Here is a 12,802-nt window from a genome sequence, read left to right as displayed (position 1 = left end):
ACCAGCTCGTCTGCATAGGTAAGTACCGTATGTACTCACACACTCACACACACACACACTCACACACGCACACACACACACACCCACACCCACACCCACACACACCATTATACTGTGTTCCCTGGCTCACTGTGTGCACTCTTTGCATCCTGTTCGGTAAAGCGCCTTAGGGCCTAGCCTGGCTGTTCTTCCAAACAAATTGCTGGCTGTTCACAGCGTTTTAAATGCCGAGGCCCTTTAATTACACTATTTACTTAATAGGGTGAAACAAAACTCGTGTTCACGCAGCAGGAGCACCAGGTGATGCAGAAGTTCAAACACCTGGCGGAAAGCACTCCTCTGGCATGGACACACAGTGTACACATGTGTACACATGAATGCACACATGCTCACATCCTGGGTCACAAATACTGTAGGCCTCACTCCATATTGGATATGAGGCTTTTGAGTTTGGGACATTTTTTATTTACTGAAAAGCAAAAAAAAAAAATACATGTGGGAAAGTGTGATTAATGCAGTGAGTTACTGTACAGTATAGGCAGTCAGACATTTTCAGAAGACTGCAACAGAATGAGTGATGGTAGTTTCACTTGTTGACAGATACCTATGTGGGAATGTGAACATCTTCTGGTTGCTGAGTGCCACTCCTTTGTTTGTCCAGTCAGAGGTTAACAAAACTGCCTGTTAGATTTTATGATCTGATATGTCTGAAGGTGCTAAATTTTTCCTGATGGTGGCACTAGGAGAAAGGTCAGTGGGAGTGGGAAGGGGGTCAATAAACTATGTGCAAATTATTATTATTTGTATTAAAGATTCCAATTAAGGTGTGTGAGCTTCACCTTTTGTTAAACACACACTTATGTTTTGTTTTTTTTTAAACTTTGAATTGCACATTTTGAAGTTATTCTTTTGTTTTCCATTCATATAAGTACCTGCTATGAAAACATTTTATTGACTAATATGTAATAAGTGTTACATTTTTTTACTATTTGTTTTTACAGGAATGTCTTCTCTTTGTTGATGGTCATATTTTAGCCTACGCCTGGACCAGACCAGTTTATGGGGTTGAAGATTTATGACTTTTTTTTTCAGTGGGTTGTGTATCACTGGTTTGCTGAGCCGATTACGTGATCTCATTGAGACAAACAACGTCAACAATGAGGTGACTGTTTGGATGCAGTTTCATATCTAGTCAAAGAATAGCGGATCACTGCTGTCTCCTGTTCTTGAAGTTAGTTGTTTGTTTCCGTGCTTTGTGTGAAGGGAACAGGGAAGTCAGTGTCTCGGTTTGTGTAAAGCAGTTTAATATACACGTTTCTGAAACCCTATATCTGTTGTGCAACAGTTTAAAGCTTCTATCTCACAGTTTAACTTTACACAAAAGCTTCAGAACCCAACACCACATCCCCTGGAGCTAGAAGGGTGACTTGTAACCAGGCAGTTGAAGCTACAATAGGCTATAATTAGCTGGCCCAGCTTGACCCCGCCATTGTCACCTGAAGACAGGTGGGAATTGTGCCCACGTTGGATCGACCTTATCATGTGACTGGGGTCAGGTGTCGTCCAATGGCTTGGCTGTATAGCTGTCGAGGCAAGCCTCATCCATCACCAGCTTTATTGCACCATTCAGATGATGCCCACAAGGCACTGACGCTTGGCCAGGAGGGAGGGGGCGTACGATGGAGGGGAGGAATGAGGGTTAAAAATGATCGTTTTACAAGAACACTCTCAGAACAACAAGTTTTCACAGCAACGGCGTGCCATTGCCCTGGAAAACTAAGAGTTAGTGCTCCCAATGCCACAGTAACCCTCTTCCTGATTCCCTAACAGCAGATTTACAGCCTTCAAACGTCGCGCCGTGAAAAAGTGCAATCACTCGCAGGCTCGTAACCTCTTTCCCCTCGCCATCAAGTTCTCTTATTGCTCCATTTTCTCTCCTGGGCTTTATAAATAAACAGCGTCATCAGGAAAAACTTCACTGTCTCTTCAGAACCAACTCTAATTAGTTTTTGCCTGTATATATCAAAATGTCTCACTCTGGTATTTGGCCACGTGTGGATCGTTTGGGACGATGATGGAGAGGGTTGTTGTGTTGAGCTAGGCATCCGTCCCTGCTTAGTGTTGTCCTTTGGGTGTTAGTGGCAGGGTCCAGAGTAAACGTTTGTTTTTTGGGTTTTTTTTTTTTTTTTTTTTTAACTTTCCCTTCAAGCCAGCTGCTTCTGTTGAACTAGCCTGTAGCCTGGCACAGGTGGCTAGTAGGCCAAAAGCCCCAGCCACCCTCATTCCTCCCCAGTCAGCCTGGAGCATACACACACAAACACACACACACATGCATGCGCGTGTAAACTCTCTTTCTCTCTCAACTACACACACACAAACGTGGTCTCTCACTCTCTCTCTCTGACTCTTGCTCTCTCAGACACTAACACACACAGATCCAGAGCCTCAGGGGGTGATCTGTCTCTCCACCCCTTGTCGGAAGAGTAAATGGCCAGGAGGGCCCTATCTGTTTGTCCTTTTCCTGCCTCTTTTTTCTTTTTATTAGAACCTGATTGCATTTGAACAATAGTTGTCTGCTCATAAATTTTGCGCCTGTGTTGACATTAGGCCACATTCCATCTCATAGCCTGAGGAGGAGAAGGAGCAGGCCAGGGTGTTCGGTAATTTGTTACGCTGTTAAGCACCTAATGGACGTCCACCTGGTTTTTGAGAGCAGTAGCTGTAGTTCAGGGGCTTGCCTCCTTTGCACTTCCAGACTGCAGTAGTGTTTTATTGCCTCCAATTATGAAGGCTATTTAGAGGCTACCTAGCTAGCTTGTGTTTTTCTGTTACAACTGGTTCACCCTGCTCTAGATGGGGCAGCCGGCCGGGCCACATCAAGCACTCACGGTGTGAAGCGGGCGGGGCCTGTTCAGGTACAGGGTACCAACTACCTCTGCGCTCAGTCCATGGGCCTGATGCAAACTCAGGGTCCTGCATTCCCAACCGATGCCAATAAAGAGGCTTATTTGTTTCATGTGGTTTAATGAACAGCCCAGACTGCAGCTGGCGAGAGGGAGACCTCACAGAGTCTGAGGAAGGGGCTGCCCCACCCAAAGGTACCCATGCTCCCTGGCAGAATTATTGTTCCCAGAAGGAGCAGCTACATGGTGGCACGTGGGGGAGAGTGTTGAAAGCACCAAGCAGCACCCCACCCCACAACCCCTCTTGCTAATGCATTTTTGCGTGGTTTCCACAACCATTAATTAAAGGGGAAAAGAGTGCATCAGATGTTAGTTTTATTAGCTTAGGCTCCTTAGAGGGAATCAAAATGAAAGGAACATATGTCATGCATTTGATGACGCCCGCCCCAACCCCCCCCCCCCCCCCCCCCCCTCTTTTTTTTTTCCCCCCATTCTCTCTCTGTTTCTTTCTCCACAATTGCCCACCTCACACACTCACAAAGTGTACAGTCAGCAGCTGTCTGCAGACACAATAGCATGTGATTGATCCTAAGGAAACGGTTAAGTCGCGGCCCTGCCCACGCTTTCTGGCTGGCTGGCTGGCTCACATTCTGCACCACTTTACATTTATCGCTGAATGTGGCAGTGATTGGGATAATGGGAGTTGGGGATGGTGGGTGGGGATCTGACTGTTGTTCAGACTGTAACGAGGGCAGCCCCGACAGTTTAGAGGACCTTTGGAGTCTTGGGTGGTGTTATAGGTCGAGATCCAAGGCTCGACACTTCACAGGTTGGGCCTTGTTCTGAATGTCTCCCTGTTACACTGCCCTCTGCATGACATCACTGATGTCTTGCACAACACAGTAGAAAGATAAGTATGTAGATAAATGCTATCTGTCTGTCTCCTTCACCCATTATACAACTGCATGACATATAAAGACAGATGTGCTCAATCGCTCATTTCTTACACAACATTGCATAGATATAGAATGTACATGGATAATATACTTCTTTCTTTCCTTCTCCTTGGGACGTGATTGCATGCCTTACCTCCAGGGTCAGGCTGATTTATGAGACACATGCCACTTTTTTCATGACTTGTTTGATTGCATTCTCAGTATCAGGCACTCAGTTGCCAAAACCATAAAAATTCACACCTGCACAGGATTGCTGGAGAGTCAAATGAGGCGCAGCCAGAGCATGAGGGAGCAGGTGATCTGAGGTATTTTTTGCTTCCCTTGATCAGCACAGGCACATAATACATCTTAAAATTAACACGAATGATTGATTGATGTTGTGAGTCATTGTACCTTAACAACGCTTTATTTTTTGGTCTGGTTTTGCTAATGCGTAGGGCATGGCACATATTTTGGAAATGATTCTGACTACCCACATTCATACTGTAAACAAGAACTGTGTCTAATAAGATCTATTATCAGTTATTTTATCTTCTGTCTGTTTCATTAGCAAATAACAAAACATCCACGTTGTCATAGCCACAAGTATAAAAATCATGGGAAGGGTTTAGACTATTTTTACTGTACTTCTTACATATTATGTTGATCATTTGTGTTTTTTCTTAAAACCATTGAAGTATAAACAGATTCTTTTAAGGCAAATTTATAAGGTAGATTCTGTGTTTTTTTTTGTACTGGAGTGGATTTGATAAAATGCTGTTACTGTTTAAGCCTTAAACAGTAACAGCATTTAAACTTTAAGGCATCTTAGTGATTTTTATAGAGAACATTCAAAGGAGACATGTTCCACATTGATGCACCAACTGAAAGATAATTTGCATGGCTCTCACATACAACAATTGAACCACACAGAGTTTAGTAAGCCTCTCTAAATTCCTTCCAAAAACCTTCGGGTTGTGACTCCACCCATGTCCTGAGATGATGTCCTGAGTCAAGCAGGCCAAGCTGACCAGTCCCATGTGGTTACAAATGACCTCCTGTAGCAATAATGCAATAAGTGTTGTCTCCTATCTACGTTCTCGGGGTTCTTTTTCACTTGGTCTGACACAATTGTGCATTTATCAGTGTAATTGCATGAGTCGGAAGCACTGATGTTGTCTATTAGGCGGATTTCCATCCTGTTAAGAGCAGAGGGCCTTTTAATGTATGGCCTTGCTTGAGTGTGCTGCTACACAATTACACACCGGCCTGAGATTGAGTGGGCTGATGATGCTGATGATTGTGATGGTTTGGATGGTGGTGATGGCAGTGATATTGGACCATCAGGCACTCTTCTGACAAGCCTTTCAGAGAGAGACGAAGAGTGAAACAACAAAGTGAAACCGAGGTTAATCATTTTATTTACTCGTTTTTCTCTCTCTCTCTCCCTCCTTCCCCTACCTCTCTCTCCCTCTCTCTCTCCTTTCTTTAACCAAGTGATGGAGCTCGGACCATGGAGCAGGGGGGGAGGAAATCGATGGGGAGCGCATTACAGTAAAACGTATTGATTAGGAGACCTGCGAGCAGTGTGTTGGTCGCGGAGATGGTGGAATGATGCAATGCTTAAAGGAATTTATCCTTTGACTTTTACATTAACCTTTTATTGACTGCTTTGCCTGTCCATAATTAACACTCACTTTAGCTAAAGTGGTTAGTTTGAGCGCAAAGGGGGCTCCGGCCCTTATTGCAGCGAGGGCCGCGAAGCTCCCGCCCCAGCCGCAGTTCAAGTGCACTGTGCTGCATGGAGGGAAAGGCCTCTGTGGAATAGAGGCGATAGAATCCTAGATACCTTTCACATTAGCATACCATTTGAGTGGGGGCCTGCCGGGCTATAAGGTTTCAGGGCAAATTGAAATGAGTGATTGTATTGCCAATCTCTCTTGACCGAGCGCCAGATGGGATAGTTAGGCCCATATCTGTCTGGGGTTAATCCATTGGAACAGCCAGGACTCACAAACACATTCTCTCCCTCCTCAGCCTCCCACACACACCTCTTTGTCTTTGACCTTAACTTTAAGGTGGGCTGTTCTGCCATGGGAAAGTCTTTTGGTGAGCCGTGTTTGTACGGCACTGTGGCTTACACTGAATTTCTAGCAAGAGCCCTGGAGAGCTTAAGGCACCTCGCTTGATATTGACTTTTTGTTTGGTTCCATTTTAGCAGTCAAGGGACGGTACTCTGTGAACAGTGGTAGATTGTGTAAAAGTGTGTGCTGAATTACCTACACTATATTATCTTTGATAGTCTTCCAGTCTTGATATCTTTTATATCTCTGGTAAACCAAGAGCCTTCTATTTGCAAGCTAATGTTGCAAGATCCCTCGTCAGATAAATGCAGCAGCTCTGTTGAAGGCGGCTGGTCAGGTTTTTACAGTATGTAGCCTTTCATTATGAGTCAGGGCAGCAGAAAAGAGGCGAGTGTTTTCTCTCATAGCTCTACTGCATGAATACTTAATCAGACCAAATCAAAGGCCTTGGTTCCCTTGGCCTATGGTGTCCTCAAGCTGATGTCAGCAGAACCACACACTGTGTGTGAGAGTGTGCTGTCTGGGTTGGTTTGCACTCTCTATCTCTCTCACACACACTCTGTATATATGTATGCCAGCCAGGTCCTCCTCCTTCTCCTCCTTCGCTGAAGTGGCGCTTCCTTTAATTCGCACCCTAAATAAATGATGAGAACATTTAAACACACGGCTCGTCGCAAAGCCCCAAGGTCGCCTAATCGTATTATTTATGAAGTGATGTGCTACATAATGGTACTTAGTGCATGTTAACAGATGCTATTATCAGGCCCTGATCCAGAGCGCAGAAGATATATTGGAACAGTGGATGTTAATGCTGGTCCTCACTACCGTAATGCAGCAGCTCTTTAAAGGGCTAACCGCACCAAAATGCAGCACTTAGGCTGAGAGCCAGTCGAACATTAAGTGGCTCCGGTGAAAATATATAACCACAAATTGTGGCAGCCCCTGGCTGTCCCCTGACAACTTTAACATCCCCTCATCTCATCCATAACCGACCCCCATATCCTTCTCTAAGGCTCCCTGTGTCCTCTCCATCCTCTCCTTTAGCTGCTGGCCACAAGGTGGTGGTGGTCGTGTGTCTGTGTGTGTGTGTGTGTGTGTATGTGTGTGTGTGTGTGTGTGTGTGTGTGTGTGTGTGTGTGTGTGTGTGTGAGAGGGGGTTGTTTGAGGTTTTTTGGCTATGGATGGGGTAAAGAGATATGACAGGACAGACCCTGGCATAATGACTGAGTGGGGAGTATAACTGGCCTCATGGCTCTAGAAGGAAATTCTTGGGCCACCACTCACAAGCACACACACTACACACATGACATACAAATACCGTCCTCCACCTCTCCCTCTTGCACCTCCAGGTCAAGGGTCACTCTCGTCTGTCAAGAGGCAGAGGGAGGGCAGATTTACAATGACAGCACAGAGCAACACAGAGTCACCGCAGTAAATATTTACACTGGTCTGACAAAAGATGTGGCTATGGTCTGTGGGGGTTCCAAACACTGTAGAAATGACAACTAACCCCAGATTATTAATCATAAGAAAATCACGCAGTGATATGAAAAGGCTGGATGTGTCACTGCTGTGTCATGATTGCAACAGAGAGTGATGCTTGTGAAAGCACCTGCTGTATGTGTGTGTGTATGTGTGTAAGATGAATGGGGCATTAATCATGATACATGATATCATGGTTTCTCATCAGCTTGGTCCTGTTGCAGCCATTTATGGCTTTAGAAACACTTTCCTGACACATCATTTTCTACCACTCTCTCAGCTCCGTTCAGCTCAATCAGCTTTACTGGCTTGAAAGTTTCGAAACAGTATTGCTAAAGCAAGGAAGTACAAGTTGCTTAAAGATCAATAATTTAAATATCCTGAACTACAAGTGCAGGGGAAAAAAACAACTTTTATTTGAAAAAATGTGTACCAAGTCTCCTTTATACACACAGACACACTCTCTTATATCCCGCAGGTTCTAATGGGGCCCAGTATTATTAGGAGTCATAAAAAGGAGAGGAAACACACACCTCAACTGCCTCCTGGTCAAACACACAACACCCACTGTGTGTTTAGGGACGAGCTAACGCACACACACACACACACACACACACACACACACCAAACACACACACACACACACACACACACACACACCAAACACACACACACACACACACACACACACACCAAACACACACACACACACACACCTCAATGACTTAACAAACTGACATTTCTGGGACTGACATATCTTCACCTACTACAATCCTTCTGTTCTCAGCCAACACTGCTTATTGTGCATCAGGATTATTATGGATTTTTTTTTTCTTTAGTTTCATATAAATATGACTTGGTAATCGTTACCAGGAGAGTAGTGTCGACATTTCAAAAATTGAAAGCACCAGCAGAAAGTTTTGTGAGTGAGATTAGACACGTGTCCTAATGCTGACGAGTGTCTACCAGTTGGTTTTGATGGGAGGGAGGAGTTAATGGGTGCGTTTGTTTCCTGTGTCCTGTCGCCTCAGGTGCCACTCGAGTCTGGCCCAGACATTACCCCCCGAGGAGGCCCCGGTGGACCGGCCCTTCTGGGGTGTGGATGACCCCAGCATGCCGCTGCCCTTTGATCTGGCTGACATCATCAATAGAGTGGAGTCGCTTCTCTGGAGGTGTGCCCAAGATGTTGAAGTGTAGAAATGTGCTTATGTACACTTATATAGCCCATGAAGCATGCTTTGCTCACTCATGATTTAATAGTCATTTAATTTGTTTCATACACACAGACATGAAGACAGATGTAATTCAGAAAGTCTCTCCTACTGTTGCACTTGGTTGCTCACATGAAACGTGGGGGGAAAAAATTTAAAAAGAATTTAAAAAAAGACATCTTGAGAGCAAAGGTCTACACCTTGGCACTTTTATCACCTGCACATAGCTGGCCAATCGCTGCATAAAGCAGGTGCAAATATCAGTTTGTCGGTCTTGGAAAGTTACAGAGATGGTGGGACACAGCTCCACAGGTCAGACAAGGGAAAGAAGTGGGGGGAGAGGGTTTCCAAAGCTTTCGACCACCTGATAAGCAGTTCTAAATCAGCACAAGGGCATCTTAAAGTACATAAAATATGCCCTTATGCTGATGCCCTTAAGTTGGTATATAGACTTTATGAATTTATTCTTCTCATATTACAATTTAACATTTTTATAGTGTGTATAGCGCTGAACAATATATATATATATACATATATATATATATGTATATATATATACATATATAGCTTTAAAATTACATAATTACTTCACAGATAGAACATAAGATTGAATAGATTTTAATCATCAAGTCTTTTCTTTTTCTATTATCTCCTTGAACAGGATGTGAAGGGATGAAGTGAGAAAGAAAGACAAGAAGAAAAAACCCACCAGCTTTTCTGAATGGCCCCCACGTTAACTAAGGGGACAGACCACTGACGACAGCTCCGTTGTGATCACATCAAGATTGATTTTCTTTTGATTGGAGCATCTACATTCCCCCTACTCCACCCTCCACTACCCCAGCTGACCCTGGCATCCCAGTCACCCCAGCTTGGATTTGGCTGGAAGAAAACCAGACCACCACAGTAGAACCAGAATAGCGCTTCAGTAACATGCTAATAACGCAAGCTTAGCGACAAGCTACTAGTGTCACAACGGTCTAACGAAACATAAGTGGAACCTACATTTCAGTGTTAGCATACATTGTGCAAGTATTTATTATTTCCGTGTACTCTGTTACTTAATCTCATGTAACCCAGTCATGCTTTTATCAATGGATTGGCTCATTCTCAGTAGTCCAGTACAGTACATACATATATGCTTTCTATTTGTCACACAGTGTTATAATACAGTATACAATGGTTAAGAAAAGTCACTTTGCTCACATGGTATTGCATTTTTCACTTGTGTATAGTGTAATCCTTTTTATTGTGTTCAGAAGTGGAATGAGCCTGAAGAGACCAAAGAAAGATTCTGATAAAAAAGTTATGAATGTCACCCAGTGGAGAACATGAAGAATGTGTTGTTTTGTGTTGACAGTGCAATGGTGTGTTTGTGCCATATTGATGTGTGACAGTGTGTACGTGTGTGCTTTGTATGTGTACATTTAACCATGTGAATATACGTGCGATCACTCATCGGCCTGTGTGTTTGTGCATGTGCACGTTCACTCGCCCACATGTCTACATGAAGACGCGTGTGTATGAATGTGATAGTGTGTGTGAGCCTGTAGGCAGCCTGCCAGTTGTTTGTTCTTGAAGATGTGCATATGGAGAAACAGAGACTAGCAGCGGGGCCCCTCTGCCTTTGCTCTGATGAAAGGCAGCACTGATAGAATGACCCGGAACACAACCGCCGTTTCTCATAATTACAGCTGTTCAATCGCTTTTAATTACTCTTAAAGTGTGTAGAGCACCACATTCCCCTGTAATGCTGCAGGCCATCCGAGAAAGCGAGAGAAAGATCCGGCACTTCAGACAAAATCCACTTTCAAAAAAGCTAAAAAGGGTGGAAAAGGGGGCCGACGTCAAAGCAGTGTAGCAGCCCTCCTCGTTTGATTTCTTTCTCTATCTAGTTCATGATGAAGTAGAGACGCTGTTTACTATTAAAAATGCAGAATGCACTCCTTTTTTTACTTCTGAAGTTTTTTCCAAGATGTTAATGGTTGCCAAACACTGTTCTTCTTGCTTCTTCTTTTGCTGCGCCTCTGTTGTTTGTTGTTGTCAGAGAGATTTGTTTGTAGATCGGCAGTAGCGTTGACTTGTTTGAATCACTCTGTGCTCCCTGCGCCACAGCTTGTCTGTCTGAAGCAATAGGAATGGCAGTAATTAAAAAAAACAGTGTTTTATCCAACGACCCGCATCTGTTTTCTGTTCTTTGTGTGCTTTTGTGGATTTTTTTTTTCTTTTACGCCTGGCGGATAACACATATATGACAGGTATAAAAGTTTCTTCATACGTGCGTGTGTGCGTGCGTGCGTGCGTGCGTGCGTGCGTGTGTGTGCGTGCGTGTGTTTCGGTTTTAATGTTGATTGATTGTATTTCTCCTAATTATTTTTGACCTGACCTTAAACCTACTCATTCCCGGGAAACATGTGTATCCTTCCTCTCCCACTGTGGTGAAGGGGAGTTATTTTGCTTTGTAGTAGCCTCTCCCTAGAATCTCTGCCTCGCTCAAGATAAACAGGACAGCAATGGACAAAGATCCCTTATTGAGTGACGTAGCATCCACACCAGGCCAAGGCCAGATAGAGCTCACATGCACAGCAGGCCAAAAATATAATTCCAAATATTTGAATGAAGTTGCTGCGAGTGCCAGAGGGGTCAGGTTCACTGTATCAGGACGATTTACAGTGGCATTGTCAATCACAGGAATGTATCCAGAACTTTTAAATATAAACACATTTCTGGTAATTTCCCATGGGGCAAACATTGGATTTTCCAAGGATGTTAAAACAAAAGCAAATAAATGTTAGAGATGCTAATTGAAACATGACTAGCATGATAGTGCTTTCTTTGCAAAACTTGTCAAATCTTTATAAGTAGAACAGGTTTTTACAAACCACTTTAATCTAATTCAAATGTAGTTTGAATGCAGCCATCTCAAATTCAATATTCAACAATATACTGACCAATATTGCATTATTCAAGGCTTTCCATAGATTACGTTGGAGCTCGCCCTATTAGTGTTTCTATTAGCCATGCAGCATGACTCTAGAGATGGCAGTATTGGGTTAGTCACTCAGGCCAATGCTCTGGTCCAACTATGAAATGGGCTGCTATGAGATTTTGTATAGATATTCATAGTCCAATGATTTTGATCATTCCCCTGTGCTTTGTTTTGAGTGCTACGCGCTGAACCAAACATTGTAAATATTACAGCTACTTTGCATTAGCATGCTAGCATTATTGTGGGTATGTTAGCATGCTGATGTTAGCATTTAGCCTAAAGCAATGCTGTCCCAAAGTACAGCCACATAGAACCACCAACATGCCTTTAGACTCCTCATATTCTTTACATCTAGAGGCAAAGCTGTTAAATGCATGGAAGCAAAAAAAAACTCTTTTGAATGAATGATAGACTTGCACAAGACAATAACATGTCTGTGTAGTACATCTGCTCTACACTCATCAAGGAAGCCTTTGTGTCTTTTTTGTTTGTTTGTTTTTTTTTTTGGTCAGCTCCTTCCTTCTATCTGTTTTCTTTAAACTTCAAAGGAACTGGCTGGATTAGCAGAGCAAACAGCTTCTACGACAAATTGATTGATGGCTTGATTGACTGAGTGATGTCACTCCCAGTGATGAAGTGATAGCTAATGTTCTGTGTGTCTCTCAAAAACCTCGTCTGCACACCCCCCGCCAACAGTGGACCGCCATCCCAGAGGTCGCCCATGTTAACTACTTCCTGTAGTGGCAGAGTGACTGAGTGATGGATAAGTGTGGAGCGTTCTCCCCTCAGGGGCCGACTGGAAAAGGGCCCCACTTGAAGAGACAATTACACAGCGCTGGTGAGAGCCACAGGTATGCATTGTTCTGACCGGGGTCAGCCGCCAGCCAACCAGCCAAGCTAGCCTCAATTAGGCCAACAATAGGTGCAAGGAGAGATAAAATAACCAGGTGTGTGGTGGGGAAAGGTACTGGTTTGGGGTCATACCCCAGTCAAATGTTTTGGTGTGTGGCTTTAATGGCTGGGGCTGAATGTAGTGCAGTTTAATGAAATAAGCAAATGGATATGAATCTAAATTTGAAAATGATTTCATATCCAATTTATAAAAAGAGTATTAAGAGTTATTACATTATTGTGGAGAATAATGATTCTATCTATGTCAGTGAAGGGCAATTTTATTTTATATTTAGAAGTGAGGAAG

The 12,802-nt window shown here is 43.6% G+C and overlaps 1 protein-coding gene across 2 annotated transcripts in view; it reads left to right on the top strand.

The window, feature by feature from the left end:
* fto (FTO, alpha-ketoglutarate dependent dioxygenase) overlaps window positions 1–10,772 on the top strand; it is a 120,889-nt gene extending 110,117 nt beyond the window's left edge. For both annotated transcript variants that reach the window (XM_022746332.1, XM_022746324.1), the window contains 2 exons: window positions 8,436–8,576; window positions 9,277–10,772. In XM_022746332.1, coding sequence (XP_022602053.1) covers window positions 8,436–8,576; window positions 9,277–9,283 — 148 coding nt within the window. In that variant the 3' untranslated portion in view covers window positions 9,284–10,772. The remainder of the gene's footprint in view (window positions 1–8,435; window positions 8,577–9,276) is intronic.
* The last annotated feature ends 2,030 nt before the right edge of the window (window positions 10,773–12,802 follow it).

This window comes from Seriola dumerili, unplaced genomic scaffold (assembly GCF_002260705.1).
Source record: "Seriola dumerili isolate Sdu_G_001 unplaced genomic scaffold, Sdu_1.0 BDQW01000003.1, whole genome shotgun sequence".
NCBI lineage: Eukaryota > Metazoa > Chordata > Actinopteri > Carangiformes > Carangidae > Seriola > Seriola dumerili.
This window is presented reverse-complemented; position numbering and strand designations above follow the sequence as displayed.